At 37.2% G+C, this 22977-nt stretch overlaps 1 protein-coding gene and 1 pseudogene across 1 annotated transcript in view; both read right to left on the reverse strand.

Annotated features, from left to right (window-relative positions):
- Positions 1–15055: 15055 nt before the first annotated feature.
- LOC136308751 (prefoldin subunit 4-like) lies at positions 15056–15890 on the reverse strand (annotated as a pseudogene).
- A 351-nt stretch (positions 15891–16241) lies between these two features.
- Positions 16242–22977, reverse strand: part of NDUFAF5 (NADH:ubiquinone oxidoreductase complex assembly factor 5) — a 140102-nt gene continuing 133366 nt past the window's right edge. The window contains exon 9 of the mRNA XM_066235509.1: positions 16242–16377. Within this exon, the coding sequence (XP_066091606.1) occupies positions 16346–16377 (32 nt within the window). The 3' untranslated portion in view covers positions 16242–16345. The remainder of the gene's footprint in view (positions 16378–22977) is intronic.

Below are 22977 nucleotides of genomic sequence, written 5' to 3' on the forward strand. Positions count from 1 at the left end.
TGTGGTGGTTACGGAGGGGAGGGGGGAATGGGAGAGGGAAAGGGGGAGGGGGAGGGGCACAGAGAGAACAAGATAGAGGGTGATGGAGGACAATCTGACTTTGGGTGATGGGTATGCAACATGATTGAACGACAAGATACCCTGGACTTGTTATCTTTGAATATATGTATCCTGATTTATTGATGTCACCCCATTAAAAAAAATAAAATTATTTAAAAAAAAATAAAAAAAAGAAAGCAGGAAAATAAAGTCCACACATGGTTAGCTACAAAAAAAAAAAAAAGAAAGAAAAGAAAAATAAACAAATGAGACGTCAAACTAAAATGTGTTTGCAGACCAAGGAAACCATTAACAAAATAAAAAAGACAACCCACTGAATGGAGAAACATATTTTCCAATACATCTGATAAGGGCCTAATATCCAAATTTTACAAGGAACTTACAAAACTTTACATTCAAAGAACTAGCAATCAAATTAGATAATGGGCAAAGGACTTGATAGACACTTCTTCAAGGAAGATATACACAAGGCCAATAGGCACAACATCACTAAACATCACATTAAAACCACAATGAGACAACACCACACACCTGTCAGAATGGCTATCATTAATAAATCAACAAACAACAAGTGTTGGCCAGAATGTGAAGAAAAAGAAACCTTCATGCACCTTTGGTGAGAATGGAGATTGGTGCAGCCACTATAGAAAACATTACAGAAGTATCTCAAAAAATTAAACCCTGTGCCTATCAGTAGATGAGTGGATTAAAAAAAAAAAAGCTATGCTACATTTACACAATAGAATACTACTCGACTTTAAAAAAAAAAAAAAAAAGAAGGAAATCTTACCTTTTGCAACAGCATGGATGGACCTGCAGATTATTATGCTAAGTGAAATAAGCCAGTCAGAGAAAGACAAGCACCATATGATTTCACTTATATGTGCAGTCTAATAAACAAAATACCTAAGCAAAATAGTAACAGACTCGTAGATACAGAGAGCAGACAGACTGCTTTGTGAGTGGATGGGAGTTTGGGAGCTATGTGAAAAAACTGAAAGGGTTAAGCAATGAAAAAAATTATAGACACAGACAACAGTGTGGGGACTGCAGTAGGAAAAGAGGAGTGGAGGGAAGGGGAAAAGGGTAGAGGGGGAAAGATGGTGACAGACAGAGACTTGACTTGGTCTGGTGAACACATAGTGTAATATACAGATGATGTATTACAGAATTTTTTACCTGAAGCCTGTATAATTTTATTAGCCAAAATCACCCAATAAATTCAATTAAAAAGAGTTAGAAATACCAAAAAGACAAAATAAGAGAAGGAGATGGATTGAAAGAAGAAACTTTTGCCCTAAAATGTACAAAAGAATATATAGTTAAAAAAGGTGCACAGGTGGGTTCAGGAAAGAGGAAAGGAACCCTTGAACAAAGAGAGAGGGTTGTTGGTTGGAAACAACATATGGGTGGCCTGGCAGTTCTGACAGCTGCTCACCACCACCATTACCACCATACACAAAGAAGAGGGCAGCCTTTTCGTTTCTACCAGGGAAAGGCAATTATTTGGATCAACCCTCCCAGGGAAAACAATGGTATATAAAATATACAAACTCCTTAAGTTCATCAAAGTGTTAAAATGATAATAAAGAACTACCAAACAAAAGTGTAAGGAATTGCTAGAATCCAGAGAAGAAAGCTTAGAGCACCTGAGCAAGACCAGGACTTGCATAACCATGGTCTCATTTCTGTACCTGAACATCATAGCTCTTTTTCTCTTAGCTACAAAGTTGGCATTTGGTTTTAGTGGTCTCACAAAGCAAGGAGGACAAAATCCAATGTTCAAGACCTATCCAAGGTGAGGAGTCAAATAAGAGACCTTTTCAGTATTCACGTAGGGTCATTAACAGTGCTATACTCTTAACATAAGGGTGAACTGGAAGTAAATATATCCCTTCCCAAGTCAAGAGATCTGTGAAGACTTAACACTGAGAGAAGTACGGAGAAAATAAAAAGGGAAAAATACATCTCTGATCCCTGGCCATTTTTGCTAGAGATTTACCACCTAGATTTACACTGGCTGGGTAATCCTGGAACTAGATTTCAGATGGTCCTGTACTAGTAGTGCCCCAGGCATATTGGCCAAAGCAATTTCATGGTCTCTCCTTAAAAAAGGCAATTTCATCATAGTTCTCAAAGAATCCATCCACTCAACCTGAGTTTGCAGTACAATGTAAAAATAACTAGGTATACAAGAAGACAAAGCACCATGAGGTGGGAGCATTATGATGGGCCTTTGAGCCAGAGATGTAGAATACTGCTGCAAATGGTTAATGATACTCAGAGAACCCCTATTCCCAGAAGACTAGCTCAGGTCACATCCTGATAGCACTTCCTGTAACACCACAAAGTTACTAGGTGCAAGCTGAGGTAATTGTTATTCACAGACAGGTTAAAAGACAAAATCCAAGTCCAGCCTGAGTGCAATCAACAGTCAACAAACGAGCCTGACCAGGTGGTGGCACAGTGGATAGAGCATCGGACTGGGATGCAGAGGACTCAGGTTCGAGACCCCAAGGTCGCCAGCTTGAGCGCGGGCTCATCTGGTTTGAGCAAAGCTCGCCAGCTTGGACCCAAGGTCGCTGGCTCAAGCAAGGGGTTACTCGGTCCACTGAAGGCCCACAGTCAAGGCACATAACAGAAAGCAATCAGAGTGCAAAGATGGCAGCAGACACCCAGATGCCCAGCTCTCACCACCAAACTGGAATACAAATCAATTTAGGAAAAATCAGCATGAAAAACCAACTCTGGACTACAAGAACAGCTCTCAAAAACCAAGAAGCAAAGAAGAAGCCACAACAAACCTGGTAGCGAGTACCTGAATCTCCCCTGCTTACAGGAATGGAGGCTGAGAGCCCAGAGGGATCTCACTCCAGGGAAAAGAGCAGAAAATACTGCTCACAGCCACTTACCTGGCGACCAGGGAGCAAGGTGTGTTGAAAAGACCAGCTTATCTCCCAAGTGGAGAGAGAGAGGGTCAGACTGTGAGGGGCTAAGGAATGCAGGAGATGACCTTAAAAAGCTGACTCATCCATGCTGGAGGCGGCCATAGCTGGGGGAGGGACTGATCTTTCCACAAAATAGTACTGAACTGCTTCCAGATCAAAGATCTCCAGACATATCTCCAGCTCCAATCAGCGCAACAAGACACAGCTGAAAACAAGAAGTGGGGAGGAGGGGCAGTAACTCAGGTCTCCATGGAGATCTGAGATACACCTCCCCATACTGAAACTGAGAAAAAACCCTGCCCCCAGAGAGATTAGTTGGTGGAAGAAGCCTTCAGAGTCTCAGGTTACACCCATCCCATTCCTGGATATAGTTTGAAGGAAGCCCCTGCTGAGATCAGTAAACAAGACTATCACCTGTTAAGAAAACAAACAAATCAAGACTTCAAAGCTGCCCAAATCCGAAAGTGGATTAGAAATAATAGCTGATACCAACCCAAGAAGACCTGGAAATAACACAATTGAAAACTGGAGGCAGACAACACCAAGCCTAGACTCAACCAACTCTACAAACAAAATACCCAAAACAGATAATGAGAAGACAAAAAAGTGCAATCGAAATGAAACCACAAGAGAAACCTTCAGGAGATGAACTGAGTGATATGGAAATAATCAAACTTCCAGATGCGGAGTTCAAAATAATGATTGTAAGGATGCTTAGGGATCTTAGAACAGCAATGGATGGTCATTATGAACACCTAAATAAAGAAATAGCAAGTATAAAAAAGGATATTGAAATATTAAAAAAGAATCAGTCAGAGATGACAAATACAATATCAGAAATAAAGACAACAATGGAAGGAATTAAAAACAGGATGGATAGAGCTGAGGATCGAATCAGCGAGTTGGAGGACAACTTGAATGAGGGCAAGAAAGCAGAGAAGAACAAAGAAAAGAGACTCAAAAAGTCTGAGGAAACTCTTAGAGAGCTATGTGAAATATGAAGAGAAATAACATCCGCATCATAGGGGTTCCTGAAGATGAAGAAAAAGAACAAAGGATAGAGACTTTGTTCAATCATATCATAGCTGAAAACTTCCCTAAATTAATGAAGGAGAAACTCTCACAAGTTCAAGAAGCACAGAGGACTCCATTAAAGAGAAACTCAAAGAAACCAACACCAAGATACATCATAATTAAAATACCAAAGCTAAGTGAAAAGAAAAAAAAACTATCACCTACAAAGGAGCCCCCATGGCTCAGAAGTCAGGATGACATCTGACTTCTCAACAGAGACACTTGAGGCCAGAAGGGAATAACAAAAAATATTCAGAGTAATGCAGAACAAGAACCTACAAACAAGATTACTTTATCCAGCAAGGGTATCGTTTAAAATCGAAGGAGAAATAAAAAGCTTCTCAGACAAAAAACAACTCAAGGAATTCATTACAACCAAACCAATGCTGCAGAAAATGTTAAGGGGCCTGTTGTAAACAGATCAAAGTGGGAAAAAAATATACCAAAAAAGGAATAGAGCTTTAAAGAATAAAATGGCAATAAACAACTACATATCAATAATAACCTTAAGTGTAAATGGATTAAATGATCCAATCAAAAGACATAGGGTAGTTGCATGGATAAGAAAACAGGACCTGAATATATGCTGTATACAGGAGACACACCTTAGAACAAAAGATACACATAGATTGAAGGTAAAAAGATGGAAAAAAAACATTTCATGCAAATGGAAATGAAAAAAAAAATCTGGGGTAGCAATACTTATATCAGACAAATTGGAATTTAAAACAAAAGATATAGTAAGAGATAAAGAAGGCCACTACATAATGATAAAGGGAGTAATCCAAGAGGAAGATATAACTATTATAAATATCTATGCACCTAATATAGGAGCACCTAAATATATAAAGCAGACTTTGATAGATTTAAAGGGTGAGATCAACAGCAATACTATAATAGTAGGGGATTTCAATACCCCACTAACATCATTAGATAGATCCAAAAGAAAGAAAATTAACAAAGAAACAGCAGACTTATTGGACACACTAGATCAGCTCGATTTAATAGATATCTTCAGAACCCTTCACCCTAAAGCAGCAGAATATACATTCTTTTCAAGTGCTCATGGTACATTCTCTAGGATAGACCACATGTTAGGGCACAAAAGTGGTCTCAACAAATTTAAGAAGATTGAAATCATATCAAGCACTTTCTCTGATCACAACGGCATGAAACTAGAAATGAACCACAACAGAAAAGCTCAAAAATTCTCAAACACATGGAAACTAAATATCAGGTTGTTAAATAATAAATGGACTAAGAATGAGATCAAAGAAGAAATTTAAAAATTCCTAGAAACGAATGACAAGGAGCATACAACAACTCAAAATTTATGGGACACAGCAAAAGCAGTACTGAGAGGGAAGTTCATAGCACTACAGGCACACTATAAGAAGCTAGAAAAAGCTCAAATAAACAACTTAACCCTGCATCTAAAAGAACTAGAAAAAGAACAGCAAGTAAAGCCCAAATATAGTAGAAGGAAGGAAATGATAAAGATCAGAGCAGAAATAAATGACATAGAGGCTAAAGAAACAATACAGAAGATCAATGAAACTAGGAGCTAATTCTTTGAAAAGGTAAACAAGATCGATGAACCTTTAACTAGACTCACCAAGAAAAAGAGAGAGAGGACTCAAATAAATAAAATTAGAAATGAGAGTGGAGAAATAAAAACTGACACAACAGAATTACAAAATATTGTAACAAAATACTATGAAGAATTGTATGCCAAAAAACTAGACAACCTAGATGAATTGGACAAATTCCTTGAAACATACAACCTTCCAAAAATCAATCTGGAAGAATAAGAAAACCTAAACAGACCGATTACACCAAATGAGATCGAAACAGTTATTTAAAAACTCCCAACAAAGAAAAGTCTGGGGCCTGATGGCTTCACAACTGAATTCTACCAAATATTCAAAGAAGAACTAACTCCTATCCTTCTCAAACTATTTCAAAAAATTCAAGAGGAAAGAAGACTTCCAAGCTCCTTTTATGAGGCAAGCATAATTCTGATTCCAAAACCAGGCAAAGACAACACAAAGAAAGAAAATTATAGGCCAATATCTCTAATGAATATAGATGCTAAAATCCTCAACAAAATATTAGCAAACTGGATCCAACAATATATGGAAAAAATCATACACCACGATCAAGTGGGATTTATTCTGGGGAGGCAAGGCTGGTACAATATTCGTAAATCAATCAATGTGATTCATCACATAAACAAAAAGAAGGAGAAAAACCATATGACAATTTCAATAGATGCAGAAAAAGCATTTGATAAAATCCAGCACCCATTCATGATCAAAACTCTCAGCAAAGTGGGAATACAGGGAACATACCTCAACATGATAAAAGCCATTTATGAGAAACCCACAGCCAAAATTATACTCAATGGTCAAAAATTAAAAGCAATCCCCTTAAGATCAGGAACAAGGCAGGGGTGCCCCCTTTCACCACTCTTATTTAACATGGTCCTGGAAGTCCTAGCCACAGCAATCAGGCAAGAAGAAGAAATAAAAGGCGTTCAAGTTGGAAAAAAAGAAGTAAAACTATCATTATTTGCAGATGATATGATATTGTATATAGAAAACCCTAAAGTCTCAGTCAAAAAGCTACTGGACCTGATAAATGAATTCAGCAAAGTGGCAGGATATAAAATCAATACTCAGAAATCAGAGGCATTTTTATACGCCAACAATGAACAGTCAGAAAGAGAAATTAAGGAAACAATTCCCTTCAATATTACAACCAAAAAAATAAAGTACCTAGGAGTAAACTTAACCAAGGAGACTAAAGACTTGTACTCGGAAAATTACAAAGCATTGATAAAAGAAATCAAGGAAGATACAAACAAGTGGAAGAATATACCGTGCTCATGGTTAGGAAGAATAAACATCATTAAAATGTCTATATTACCCAAAGCAATCTATAAATTCAATGCAATACCAATTAAAATACCAATGACATACTTCAAAGATATAGATCACATATTCCAAAAATTTATATGGAACCAAAAAAGAACACGAATAGCCTCAGCAATCTTGAAAAGGAAGAATGAAGTGGGAGGTATCACACTTCCGGATATCAAGTTATACTATAAGGCCATTGTACTCAAAACAGTCTAGTACTGGCATAAGAACAGGCATATAGGTCAATGGAACAGAACAGAGAACTCAGAAATAAACCCACAGCTCTATGGACAACTGATATTTGACAAAGGAGGTAAGGAAATACAATGGAGTAAAGACAGCCTCTTTAACAAATGGTGTTTGGAAAATTGGACAGCTACCTGCAAAAAATGAAACTAGATCACCAGCTTACACCACTCACAAAAATAAACTCGAAATGGATAAAAGACTTAAATGTAGGCCGTGAAACCATAAGCATCTTAGAAGAAAACATAGGCAGTAAGCTCTCTGACATCTCTCGGAGCAATATATTTGCTGATTTATCTCTACTGAGAAGTGAAATAAAAGACAGGATAAACAAATGGGACTATATCAAACTAAAAAGCTTTTGCACAGCTAAATACAATAAGAACAGAATAAAAAGACAAACTACACAATGGGAGAACATATTTGACAATACGTCTGATAAAGGGTTAATAACCAAAATTTATAAAGAACTTGTAAGTCTCAACACCAGGAAGACAAACAATCCAATCAAAAAATGGCCAAAAGAAATGAATAGACACTTCTCCAAAGAGGACATACAGATGGCCAATAGGCATATGAAAAAATGCTCAACATCACTAATCATTAGAGAAATGCAAATTAAAACCACAATGAGATATCACCTCACACCAGCCAGAATGGCGCTCATCAACAAAACAACACAGAATAAGTGCTGGCGAGGATGTGGAGAAAAGGGAATCCTCCTGCACTGCTGGTGGGAATGCAGACTTGTGCAGCCACTGTGGAAAACGGTATGGAGATTCCTCAAAAAACTGAAAATCGAATTGCCTTTTGACCCAGCTATCCCACTTTTAGGAATATACCCCAAGGACACCATAGAACGGCTCCAAAAGGAGAAATGCACCCCCATGTTTGTGGCAGCATTGTTCACAATAGTGAAGATCTGGAAACAGCCCAAGTGTCTGTCAGAGGATGAGTGGATTAAAAAGTTTTGGTACATATATACTATGGAATACTACTCAGCCATAAGAAATGATGACATCGGATCATTTACAATAACATGGAAGGACCTTGATTACGTTATAAGGAGTGAAATAAGTAAATCAAATAAACTAAGAACTATATGAATCCATACATAGATGGGACATAAAAATGAGACTCAGAGACATGAACAAGAATGTGATGGCAATGGGGGTGGGGGAAGGGGGGAGGGGGCTAGGAAAGAGAGAGGCGGTGGGGGAGGGGAGGGGCACAAAGAAAACCAGATAGAAGGTGACAGAAGACAATTTGACTTTGGGTGAGGGGTATACAGCATAATCAAATGTCAAAATAATCTAAAGATGTTTTCTCTCAACATATGTACCCTGTTTATCAATGTCACTGCATTAAATTTAATTTAAAAAAAAGAAAAAGCAATCAATGAACAACTAAGGTGTCGCACGCACAACGAAAAACTAATGATTGATGCTTCTCATCTCTCCGTTCCTGTCTGTCTGTCCCCGTCTATCCCTCTCTCTGACTCTGTTAAAAAAAAACAACAATTTTTTTAAAAAATTAAAAAAAAAACCAGTCAACAAACGAGGAAAACTAACACCATGAAAGAAAAGCATCAGTACACACACAACTAAAGATCTTAACACAAAATGATTATCATGAGATGTCTTTAGAGAGGTTATTGTATTCATGAAACAAGAGCAGCAGGCATTAATGAGAGAGAAATATGAAATATCATTGGGGGCCATTGTTGTAACAATTCACGACAATCTACCCTTAGGTAGACTTTTCATTTTTCCTTTTAAACTGTCTCAATCTCTCATAGTCCAAACTAGCAGTAATTTTTCAACACAACTCTTTAAAAAACTTTGTGAGTTTTCTATAAATCTTATGGGGTTCACTCCATGAATTCAAAACCACATGGCTAATTATTTTGGAGATAGTGGGCTGTAATGCTAGCTTCCTCCTTACTACATCAAAATTCTTTTCTCAATGGGGGTTGTAATTTAAAGTTCTAGTGTAAATAAAATGGTGTTTTGCATTATGCAAATAAATGTGTTTCATTACATTTTGTGTATAAGTCAATTTTTGTAAAGACAGTGGAGTTTATGTCATTGAAGAAGCTTGCCAATTAAAACTAAACTTCTGTGAATCCTTTGGTAAAGTTTGGAGAGATAGTGAGGTAGAAAGAGAACAGCTCTGAAGTCAGATCTGCATCTGAATCTCATTCTGCTGTATGATCTTGAACAAGTTATTTATTCTCTCTTGGTGTCAGTTTCCTCATCAGTAAAATAGGAATACAAATATTCTGTGCTTACTGTCTTGGTGGTTGTTATGGAGACTGGAAATAACGTCTGTAAAGCAACTGGCATATAAGAAATTATAGCTAGAGCTACAATTCTAAAGCTAAATGAAATCCTTCTACGGTTAACGCCATAACCTTTTTTGATGGTATGCTCTATTTTATGTATATTTATTCATTTATTAAGATGATGTATTACTGATCTTATAAAACATACCACAAAATTAAAAGGGATATTTTTTTTAAACTTTATGTAAGTAGATCAATACTTTCTTTCTGTACCCAGTGGCTTGTGTTATTCACAGGGAGGTCTGGAATTTATGGAAATATCAGTACACATATAGAGGGAAGTAATGAGACAGTGGGACAAGTCTCCAGAAATCATCAGTGTTTCTCAACTGATATGGGATGCATTGTGCACGGTACTTTTTGTAGCAGAATTTTTTTCCCAGTAGCCAATCAAAACTTCACTTTTATTTACATGAAAACCTAAAAGCTTAAAATTTAGAAAATAAAAACTTTTTAAATGTTTTAAAAGAATGTTATTTTATTTGTTTTCTAGTATTTTTTTATAAATATGCATCTTTAGTTGGAAGTAATAATGACCAACCATCTTTATTTTCTTTTTATGTTTTAGCTATTGATTTGTTCCTTAAGTAGATTCTTATGCCTCTTCCCATTTTACTAATCCTTTTATCTAAATTTGTCCTAACTTTGATAACTGCTTTTAGATTTGTAATTTTCATGTTAATATTTGACCAATGACAGTTTGATTTACTGGTCCAGTGTATAATATAAACTTTATTCTATATAATATTCATAATTTCTTCTCTTGCTGTAAATAACATGACACTTTATACTTTTTATACATTCTGTGCATACTACCTCTAATTTTATTCTGTGTACTTTGGAGAATTTATTAATGGGAATATATCAAATCATATTGATTTTCCACTTTACTTTTTCTAGTTGTGATAATGGAATTTAAAAATTACTAAACATTTACTATGACTATAATATCAATCACCCTCTCTGATTTCTAGTACACATATAATTAGGCTATGTAATTTGTTTTGAAGAAAATACTTTAATTGAGAAAGAAGTCTTATTATAGGCAAAACGTTAATATTAAGTCTCTAATAATGCTTTATTTTCCAGTTCTTTTAAAATAGTAATTTACATACATTATTATCTTGAAGGCATCTTAAAGCCTTTAACAAAGTAGGCCTCATATAAGAATCATAATAATATAGATAGCTAACATATATTAAACACTGAATATGTGTTAATAACGGTACTATATAGTATACATTGATTACCTCATTTCATTATCATAAATTAATAAATAGGTACAAAATCAGGACTAGAATACAGGCCTATTTGACTCACGGGCTACGTGGTGAACCATGATGCTATATTTCCTCTGATAATGAGTATCCATCATCCCAAAATGATCACTTGGCAAACTTGAAACAAAGTTTCATTTGTAATAACATTCTTATTCTAGCATAATTTATTTCACATCTGAACCTAAAGAGAAATTCTGATATACATAATAGTATGAAATATATAATCTTTTAATTTTTTCATATGCTTTATATTAATGCATTTATCAACATGCAGTTACTGAATTTTATTTAGAATTCTCCAATTGTTTCTCCAACTTGACAAAGGACTAAATACCAATCAATCTGGGGCCAGTTTCTATATAGTCTGGCTTATAAAGTAAAGAGAACAGACTGAATTGTGAGGACAAATACTAAAGTTCACCAATGAGAGAAAATAAGACAGCAAATTTATAAATAAAATGCAGAGATAACATTTGAAAATTCACAATCTGCTTTTAAAGTAGGAACTCATGATTTTTGGAAATATAAAATTTTGACTGTCCCTTATTTGTCTTAAGTAAAATTCTTCAGTCTATAAAATGTGAATGTATCATATTCGTGCATGTTTTACTTCAGGTAATATATAAGGTCATTTTTACTGTGCATCAAATAATTTTTCAGTAATTAAACATTATCAATTATAATAATGTGATTAAGCTGACATGCTGTGATGTATCATCTGTTTATATCAGGTTTTCAAAGACTTGTTTTCCTAAAGCTTTAAGTTAAAAACTTTTGAATTCTATGCAAAAATGAAATATATGTGACTACATCTATATTCTATCTAAATGTTATATATATTCTATTCTTTATAAAAAGATTTATTAAAATTGCTTATGAAAATTTCCTCAAATTCTGAAGCCTGATGTAATTATTCTAGTCTACATTTCTCAGACATCTATATCATTCAACTATAATTTATAGCATCTCTCTGACAGGTGAATAAGTATAAAAGCATAAAATTACATTCCTTTTCTGTTTTAATATTCTCTATTAATAGATGGCATTAATTTTACATAGATACATTTGAAAAAAATTCTAACTCAAAAACTTTTTCACTATTGTGATTAGCTCTATTATTTGTAGAGCTCTCATGTTAACTCAATTTCAGGATGCTTGATTAAAGTATTTAAATTATCTCTGGTGCCATAACATTTAAAAATCAGGAAAGGAAGTATTTTGTAACACATTAATAATTTTAAATTGTAAATTGTTTACAACTATCATTTTTTGAGTTCTAAAAATTGGCTAGAAAGTTTTTAACAAGAAATTGTATTTAGTGAAAATTTTTTTAATGTTTTCAAATTTCATAAAAATGTTTTTTATATTTCAGATATTGAAGCAGAAAGACATAATAAAAAGCAGAAACAAAGAAATGTTACCAAACAGGTAAATATTTTGCTATATCTTTCTTTTCCAATATAAAGTTTAGGAAATAGGCACTATTAATAGGGTTAATCTGGCCTGCTCAGACTTCATATACAAGTATTTATTTATAGGAATATGCTATGTAAATATATAAAGTTAGGATGACAATTAGAGACAGAGAGGTAGCCTAGGGCAAAAGCCCTGAGCAGACAGGAGTCCAGGGACCTCTCTGACCCGTACTGGAAACAGTGAGTGTTGGAAACAGCAAAACAACAGGATAAGATTCAGCAACAAGAAATGTTTAGGCTCAAGTCAGCATGTTCTTTGTCCTTTACTTCACTCCCTGAAAACTTCTGCTGTCCGCTTCCTTGAGTTATTTATTCTGGCTAATAAATATCTGAGTAAGGCTGAGGTTGGGGCTTCAGTCCTTCAGTCTGCAGACTGGGCTGTTGCCTCCTCTTGGTCCCTCAGAGCCAGTCATCTGGCCTCCAAGTAGATCACTGTCACTATGACACTTACTAACTGTTGTTTTGTTCTTATTATTTTTAATTCTCAATTAGTATTTTTTGCTCATTTATTAAACAAGTATATACTCATTCTACTGTGAGAAGATATAACTGTTATTAAGCCCAAGCATTCTCATAAGCTATAACCTAAGGTCCTAAATATTAAAACAAAAAGGACTGAGGCCATTCTGGCTTATAGAGTCACAGGAGCTTATTAAACTTTATAAACCTCATGATATCTTCTGACATTTTGGAAGTAGGGGTTTCAACATGTTCAGTCCATTCTCAACAGAGCAACAAGCATAATCCTGTAAATGTAAGTCTTTTCAAATCACCACTGTAATGAAACTCTTCAGCTGCTGCTGCGACCCGCACGACAAGTTTATTTCAGGGTCTCAAGCGGGAAATGGTATGAAATTGAATGAAAAATAGACAGAGACTTAAAGACATATACAGGATGGGTTTGGGAGGATGCCATAGCTCCTTGCCAACAGTCACTACTGTCCTGGCAGAGCCGCAAGAATATGGCCACCCCCAGAAAGATATCTATCTTTATTTTCTGGGTAAGGTGGGTCATTAGCAAATCATTCACATTTCCAAGGCAACCAAGAAAACCACCAGGTGCAGAAAAACCCCCACCATCTTAACTTTAAATAAAGAAGTAACTAGCTTCCAGTCCTTCCGGGGAACATGGGCGGGCAGGACTAGCACTGAAGCACAGCCCTTTGTTAACTTGATTAGGCAGGTGATGTGGGAGATTGGGCAGACTGTCAGCTTACAGTCAGCTCCCAGTACCTCTGTTCCCCAAATCCAGACTGCAAAATACCCTGTTTATTTTTTGGTCCCCAACAAGTGGCTTCCCATCTAGAGTAAAACCAGTGTCTTGCTCATCAGACTATGTGGTTGGTCTTCACCAGTTTTTATTTCTGACATCATCTTACTACTATTTCCCTTATACCACACACTGCCTCTGTGCTGTTCCTCAGAAACCCCAGGCATGTGCTCACCTTTCTGTTCTTTCTGCTTGCAATACCCTTAAACCCAGATAGCCATGTGGCTCCCTTCTCTCACCTCCTTAAGGTCTTTGCTCAAATGTTATCTTTTTGTAGGGTCCATCCCTGAACACACTGTAAATTTACAATCACTCTTCTAAAATTTCACACCCTAATGCTACACCTATCTCCCTTCCCTGCAATGCACTTTCTCTGGGAATTATCACTTTGTGTATACCATATTTTGTTATGTTTGTTGTCATTCTCCCTCCATTAGAATATAAACTCCATGAGAGCTGGAGTTTTGTTTGTGTTGTTCACAGCAGTTATCCCAGGTACTAGAACAGTACTTGGCACGTAGTAAGCACTCAACAAATGTTTATTTAATTCATAAAGAAATATTAAATCAAGCTAAAAGAAGTAAAGAAAAAAAGCTATGGTACATTTACACAATGGAATACTATGCAGCCATAGAAGGAAAGAAATCTTACCTTTTCAAACAGCATGAATGGACCTGGGTAGTATTATGCTAAGTGAAATAAGCCAGGCAGAGAAAGACAAGTACCATATGATCTCACTTCTATGTGGAATCTAATGAACAAAATTAACTGACAAGCAAAATAGAAACAAAGACATAGATACATAGAACAGACTGATAGCTGTCAGAGGAGAGGAGTGATGTGGGAGCTGGATGAAAGAATGTAAAGTGATTAAGCAAAAAAAAAAAAAAACCCAAACATATATATAAAACACATAGACACAGACAACAGTGTGGTAATAGCCAGAAGTAAAGGGGAGTTGGGAGTGGGTAGAGGTGGGCAAAGCAAGGGAAATGGTGATGGAAAGAGACTTTGCTTGGCATGAAAGACACACGATGCAGTGTACAGATGAGGTTTTGTTGAGTTGTGTATTTGAAACATTGTGATTGCCTGACCAGGCAGTGGCACAGTGAATAAAGCATCGGACCGGGACACAGAGGACCCAGGTTTGAAACCCCAAGGTTGCCAGCTTGAGCACGGGCTCATCTGGTTTGAGCAAGGGGTTACTTGGTCTGCTGTAGCTCTCCTCTCCTCCCCGGTCAAGGCACATATGAGAAAGCAATCAATGAACAACTAAGGTGCTGCAACGAAGAATTGATGCTTCTCATCTCTCTCCCTTCTTATCTATCTGTCACTACCTGTCCCTCTCTCTGTCTCTGTCACAAAGAAAAGAAACATTGTGATTTTGTCAACCAATGTCACCTCAATTAATTCAATCAAAAAAGTATTATAAAATGTTTAACTTTTATCAGCTTCAATGTTTTTGTTGCTCCCAAATTTTACATATAACTGAACTTTCAAATCTGCTAACACCTGCTGAATTGATGACAGTCTGGATTCTAAAGCATCTATTTCTTCTTGCAAATTTGTCTTTGCTATTTCTAACATTTCTTGTGTTTATTCTTGAGACTGGATAATGAAAACATTACCAATTTGATAAGGTATCATTAAGCAGGCATCATCTGCAAGCATGATGTCCTCACAAGCATCGTCTAAATTTTGAATTTGTTTCTTTTTTCACATCTGTTTCTTCCTTCAGCTCTTTGATTCTTTTTATTTTTGTGTGTGTGACAGAGATGAAGAGAGGGACAGATAGACAGGAAGGGAGAGAGATGAGAAGCATCAATTCTTCATTGCGGTACTTTAGTTGTTCATTGATTGCTTTCTCATATGTGCCTTCACGGGGGGTGGGGGGGAGTGGCGGGGAGCTACAGCAGAGCAAGTAACCTCTTGCTCAAGCCAGTGATCTTTGGGCTCAAGCCAATGACCTTGGGGTCATATCTATGATCTCACGTTCAAGCCAGCAACCCCGCATTCAAGCTGGTGACTCTGCGCTCAAGCTGGTGAGCCCAGGCTTAAGCTGGATGAGCCCGCACTCAAGCAGTGACCTCAGGGTTTTGAAACTGGGTCCTCTACATCTCAGTCCAACACTCCATCACTCTATTCACTACACCACCTCTTAGTCAGGCCAGCTCTGTGATTCTTGTATTCCGTGCAATTTGTTTATTTTTTGTTGATCTTTAAAAGTAACATTGACATCTTCTGCAGCTGCCTTATTCACAGTGGCCACCATCTTGAACTCAAAACAAAACTTTTCTTTTTTTTTTTTTAATAATTTTATTTTTTTAATGGGGTGACATCAATAAATCAGGATACATATATTCAAAGATAACAAGTCCAGGTTATCTTGTCGTTCAATTATGTTGCATACCCACCACCCAAAGTCAGATTGTCCTCTGACACCTTCTATCTTGTTTTCTTTCTGCCCCTCCCCACCCCCTTTCCCTCTCCCATTCCCCCCTCCCCCCTGTAACCACCACACTCTTATCAATGTCTCTTAGTTTCACTATTATGTCCCACCTATGTATGGAATAATACAGTTCCTGGTTTTTTCTGATTTACTTATTTCGCTTCGTATCATGTTATCAAGATCCCACCATTTTGCTGTAAATGTTCCGATGTCATCATTTCTTATGGCTGAGTAGTATTCCATAGTGTATATGTGCCACATCTTCTTTATCCAGTCATCTATTGATGGGCTTTTTGGTTGTTTCCATGTCCTGGCCACTGTGAACAATGCTGCAATAAACATGGGGCTGCATGTGTCTTTATGTATCAATGTTTCTGAGTTTTGGGGATATATACCCAGTAGAGGGATTGCTGGGTCATAAGGTAGTTCTATTTTCAGGTTTTTGAGGAACCACCATACTTTCTTCCATAATGGTTGTACTACTTTACATTCCCACCAACAGTGTATGAGGGTTCCTTTTTCTCCACAGCCTCTCCAACATTTGCTATTACCTGTCTTGCTAATAACAGCTAATCGAACAGGTGTGAGGTGGTATCTCATTGCCAAAAACAAAACTTTTCTTGATTACCTATCTATAATAGCATACTCTATTACTTTCTTTTTAAAATTTTATTTAGAAAATTAAATTTAACACGATGACATTGATCAATATGAGTACGTAAGTTTCAGGTAATATTTCTATAGCATTTGAACTGCTGATTATGCTATACACCTATCACTCCAAATATACATAAATTATTTAAGCCCTAGAAAACTAGAAAAGTCTGGTATACCTTAAATTCCTGATTAAAACCTTAATTCAAACAACATCTACTTCAATGTGATCCTTGGCTATATGTGTAATATTTTGTGTACTTTACTTCTACATTAATTTTCTGACTACTTTCTGTACTTTAACCAAAGACAGGGGACCCCAAACTTTAGCATGCATCAGAATTACCTGGATAACTTGTTAAAATACAGATTGCTGGACTTTACCCCCAGAGTTTCTGATTTTATAAACATAGGGCAGAGCTTAGAATTGACCTTTCTAACAGATTCCCAGAAGATGCTGATGCTGTCTCAGGGTCCATACTTGGAGAACCAGTGACCTACAGGAATCTGGTTTTATTACAGGCAAACCCATTTTCTTTCTCTCCATTTCCTCCTGGCTTTCTCCTTAACTTGACTTTTTTCTGATGATGCCTGGGGCGCTAATGTTCATTCTCTTCGGAAATATAGTGTCCTAAACATAGAATATGGAATCCACATCTATACATAGTGGGGAATGTGGAAATTCGGGTCCTCTCTTGTGCCAAATGAAGGCCAGCAGCCTGAACTGCTCTCTCTTCCACAGCCCTGTAGCACCTCGTACAGCTTACTAGACAAGGGCCACTAATGAGGAGGTGCTGAACTAATCTTGATTTGCTAATCCTGTGTGCTCACTGATGATGCTTTCAGTATGTTCTTATATTTCATGTGTTTTTTTTTCCAGAGAAGTTTTTCAGCAGATTATAGAGTATAATAAACTGTAACTATTGTGAGGTGTGTGAGCCAGGAAAAAAGAGAGACAAAGATAGTTGAGCCCTGGGGAAAGTAAGTCACTGACAGGCTAAGAATCCTTAGCTTCCATCCGGTTCTTTCACTTCTCAACTATCTCCCATTCACAAGGGACAGTACTTCCCATGTTATAGCAAATATTGCTCACTTACTGCCTGTTAGACAAAATACAAACCATTTTTGTTTTGCATTTATATCTAGTCACATAATTTTGGAGAGATTACCATATACACAGGTATGTGTATGAGTGGGTAAGACTGATGCCCTCTTCCAAAATCTCCCATTGCTCCCCACTTGTCTTCACCCCTATAACTGGAATCTGTAACCACTCAGATCATCTAGCCAAGAAAAACAAGGTTATCTTCCATTTTGTCTTTGTTTTACCCCTACATCTGGTGCATATCTAATTCTTACTGCGCTATTCCCAAAACATATTCCAAATATGTCCATGTCATTTATCTCCCTTGCTTCTGCACTCCTCTGAGCCACGTCATGCCTCACGTGGTTGACCACAATAGTCTCTGAACTGTTTTTCTTGTCCCCACTCTCAGTCCTGTGCAGTTGTGTCCTCACAAATCACCCAGAATGTTTTTTCTTTTTAAAATGTAAATCAAAGCATGCCACTCAAAACCCTCTAGTCCAGGGGTCCCCAAACTTTTTACACAGGGGGCCAGTTCACTGTCCCTCAGACCATTGGAGGGCCGGACTATAAAAAAAAACTATGAACAAATCCCTATGCACACTGCACATATCTTATTTTAAAGTAAAAAAAACAAAACGGGAACAAATAAAACATTCAAAATAAAGAACAAGTAAATTTAAATCAACAAACTGACTAGTATTTCATTGGGAACTATGCTTCTCTCACTGACCACCAATGAAAGAGGTGCCCCTTCCGGAAGTGCGTTAGGGGTCAGATAAATGGCCTCAGAGGGCCGCATGTGGCCCGTGGGCCGTAGTTTGGGGACCCCTGCTCTAGTGTCTTCCTCTGACCTTTTGAATAAAATGCCAACTCCTTACCTTGTCCCTACCTGATTTGACAACTACTTCTCCCTATTTCTCTTTTACAGTTCTCCCTTTAGGTCACACTTCTTCAGCCACTGGGCCTTCTTTCCAGTCCTAGAACTCACAAGTTTGTTCCTGTTTTAGATTATTTGTACTTGTTGTTCTCTCTGCCTGGGAAGCTCTTCCCCCATATCTACACAGGACGGCATTCTTGTCATTAAATTCTTGGCTCCAAAGTCACCTCTTGAGTGAAGATTTTCTTGGGCCTCCAATCGAAATTAGCTGTGCACAAACCCTCCTAACCCTGCATTTCACTCTTTTTACATCTTCTTGTCTTATTCTCCATAGCATTAATGTATCTGATACTAGACTGTTCATATATTATTTACTGGTTATTGTTTGTCTTCTCACAGATGAATGGAAGCTCCTTGAGATACCAAATTCTTTTGCCTTATTTGCTTCTATATCTTTTCATTCCTAGTGAATGCCCAGCATGAATGTACTGGATGAATGAATCATTGATTTTGTAGCTCTTAAAGAACAAGGTTGGTGCATTACTTGATTATTTCACACTTGCTGCCACCCAGTGACTATCTGAGGAGGCTACTAAAGTCCTATTAACATGTGCTGTTATTGAAATTCTATTAAATAATAAGCATGGGATCTAAGGACTAACTTATATTCAGTGTCAAATGCATTCTAGGCAGCCGTGAGGGCCTAACGATATACTGAAATTGCTGTTCACTGTCTTTCAGTGAAATTAATTCAAAAAAATGTATAACATAAAAGTATTTTCTACTGTTCTTTTCTTTTTCTTTTTTTTAGATATTCTGCTTACGAGATTGAAAAAATATTTTTAAAAAACAACAAATTATATTACTAATTTCCCAGGCTCAAAATATCTGAAACAGAAAAATTAATTTACACATAAAATATATATAGCCAATATAATAATAACAATAATAGCTAACTAACATCTATGGAGTGCTTACTATGTACAAGGCTTTTCACATGTATTAACTTATTTGATCTTCACAACAACCCAGTGAAGTAGGAAATAATATTACCTACATTTTACATTTATATTTACTTTCAACTGAGTCACAGAGAGGTTGATTAACTTGCCCACAACTAGATACAGCTAATTATTGATTAACAGAAAATACTACAAAGGGAATGTAAATAAAATTTATAAACTCTATAACATTTATTTGCATTTATAAGTAATCAGAATAGATGATTTTGAGTAATTTATCTGTTTACATAAAAAGTAATCAAAATTTCTCATGTTTAAAAAGTGAAATTGTGCATTGTTTTAAGAATAAAACTAATTACTGTCAAGACAAAACAATGTTAAAACCACTAAGCCAAACACCAAACTGGCTTACTCTTTTAAACAAGAAACTATTAAAAATGGATTCTGGGTCCTGGCCAGTTGACTCAGTGGTAGAGCATCAGCCCAGCGTTTGGATGTCCTGGGTTCAATTCCCAGTCAGGGCACACTGGAGAAGAGCCCATCTGCTTCTCCACCCCTCCCCCTCTCCTTCCTCTCTGTCTGTCTCTTCCCCTCCCGCAGCCAAGGCTCCATTGGAGCAAAGTTGACCTGGGCTCTGAGGATGGCTCCACAGCTTCCACCTCAGGTGCTAGAATGGCTCCGGTTACAATGAAGCAATACCCCAGATGGACAGATTATTGCCCCCTAGTGGGCTTGTGAGGAGGATCCCAGTTGGGCACATGCGGGAGTCTGACTCTCTGCCTCCCTGCTTCTCAGTTCAGAAAAATACAAAAAAAAAAAAAAAAAAGAATGGATTCTGCTTCCCAGTACTGAGTGCATGCTTGTGTGTGTGTGTGTGTGTGTGTGTGTGTGTGCATGTGCATGCGTTTCTGTCTTAAAGCAAAGTAGCATAGGATTGGGTCGTACTTTGGAAATGTCTCCCTGTCTCCTGGCACTAGAAGCATGATGTAGTCACAAATAAATTAAGACTAAATGCACATTGAGATAAATTCAAAACATTTTTCCTCCAACCCCACAGATCATTTAGCTTCTTTTGTGAGAGTATGCTCTTACTTTTCCTGTACTTCAAGGAAAGCAATTTCCTAAAAATGAAGAAATCAACATATCTATTAGGCTCCCTTTTACTCCAGGCACTCCACTTGAAATGAGAACTACACTAAAATGTTTATAAAGCCTCTATAACAGAATAGATAAAACATGATGTATATGATGTAGAATGATCTCAGCTTTAAATACTGTAGAGCAGGGAGCTACTGCTAACCAGAAAGGGAAGACACCACAAAATCAGAGGAAAGGGGGATCCTGTGGGTCAGAGTGATACTGGGGGTCTTGAGGAGAGGAACCTGGGTTGGGACTGGGAACAGAAATGATGTTTGGGATAATAGGAAAGACAGAGCAATGAAAACTATGAAGCAAGGGCAAGGAAATAAGTTGGAAAGAATCTGTTCTATTTAGGGAACAGGGAGAAGAGTTTAGCTGCTACATGTATTTATAAAGGTGTAGGAATAGTGAAGAAATAGGGCTACTATGACATTTTTAGGACAGACTATGGAAAATCTTAGATTTTGCGCAAAGAAGTTTGATTTTATCCTGTTGTCACTGAGGATTGATTTGGGCAGTGATATGTTCATTAGGATGCTTGAGCAAAACACATCCAGCGTGTACCTTCAGGATACAGGACAGTGAAGAAGCGAGAGGGCTAGGTAAGAGATTATCGAAATAGCATGTCTCTCCAATGAAGAGCTATAGCTAGTCTATAAAAGGGCCTTGGAAATTTAAAAACATACCTGTAAAGCAGGGGTCGGGGACCTTTTTGGCTGAGAGAGCCACGAACGCCACATATTTTAAAATGTAATTCCGTGAGAGCCATACAATGACCCATGTATGTTATGCATTATCCAATAAAAATTTGGTGTTGTCCCAGAGGACAGCTGTGATTGGCTCCAGCCACCTGCAACCATGAACATGAACAGTGGGAAATGGATAGATTGTAATAAATCAGAATGTTTTATATTTTTAACTTTATTATTATTTTTATTAAAGATTTATCTGCGAGCCAGATGCAGCCATCAAAAGAGCCACATCTAGCTCGCGAGCCATAGGTTCCCAACCCCTGCTGTAAAGCATGTAATTTAAACTTGGATTTAAAATACTTTTTATACTTCCTTTGGGTTTGCTGTTTGAAAACTAACATCAATATTATAAGTTCTTCAATATAAATTCCTGCCAGTCATGCCTCTGAAATAGATCCAGAAACCAACCACTATCATCATGTACCCCTACCATCTTCTTACTTCACGGCCACCATCATCTCTCACCTGGTTTATTTTAATGACCTTCTCCCCCTCATCTCCCCACCACACATACTCCCGCTCCCCTTTCTCCAGCACATAATATTCTCCACACAGCAGCCAGGATGAGCCTTTTGAAATTTAAATCAGCCAATATCAATTTCCACTCAGAAACTTGCAAGGGTCTCTTTTTCAGAGAGAACATGATTCACATTCCTAACACTGACCTTAGCCTGCCTCTCTGTCTCATCATTACCACTCTCCACCCACTGTTACCTGTCTCAAGGGGTTCATCCCAAGAGGACATGATTGTTGTTGGGTAAATTTTTTACTTTCAGCAAATAAAGAAAACAAGGGATTCACATTCAAAGCTGTTGCTTAATCAACACATTCTTGCAGTTGGCTATACTATTAGTGTTCCTGGGTTCCTGTCAAGCTCTTCCTGTTTAAGCTCTGTCTACAAAATACATTTAGCAAAAATAGCATTTAGCAAGAACCGCCCAGACCTTGAGACCCTTGTCCTTACACCAGCAACCACTCTGCTCTGGCTACACTGTCTTAACTGGCGTCCCTGTGTGCTCCTGTCTCAGGGCCCTTGCACTTGGTGTTTCCTCTGCTGTAACTCTTTTCCTGAGGTATTTTTATAACTAACTCCTTCCTTCTTCACAGAAGGGTCGACTTAAATGTTATCAGAGAAACTGTCTCTAACCATCCTATACCAAATAGCACCAGGTTTTATCAATTCCATTCTCTTACTCTTTGGTAAAAACTCCTTTTATCAGTTGGCTATTATCTTTCCCCCTAGAACGTGGGTTTCATGAGGTCAAAGAGTTCTTTTGTGCATGGCTGTCCCTAGCTCTTAGAACAGGGCCTGAGATAGTCACTCAACAAATACTTGTCATTGAATTATATCATCGTTGGACCTTTGAGAGTGAAAGAAAGGCTCTTTCTTTGTCTGCCAGGCTCTGTCATACTTACTCAAGATTGCTGTTGTTCTGCC

Source organism: Saccopteryx bilineata, chromosome 6 (genome assembly GCF_036850765.1).
Source record: "Saccopteryx bilineata isolate mSacBil1 chromosome 6, mSacBil1_pri_phased_curated, whole genome shotgun sequence".
NCBI classification, from domain to species: Eukaryota; Metazoa; Chordata; class Mammalia; order Chiroptera; family Emballonuridae; genus Saccopteryx; species Saccopteryx bilineata.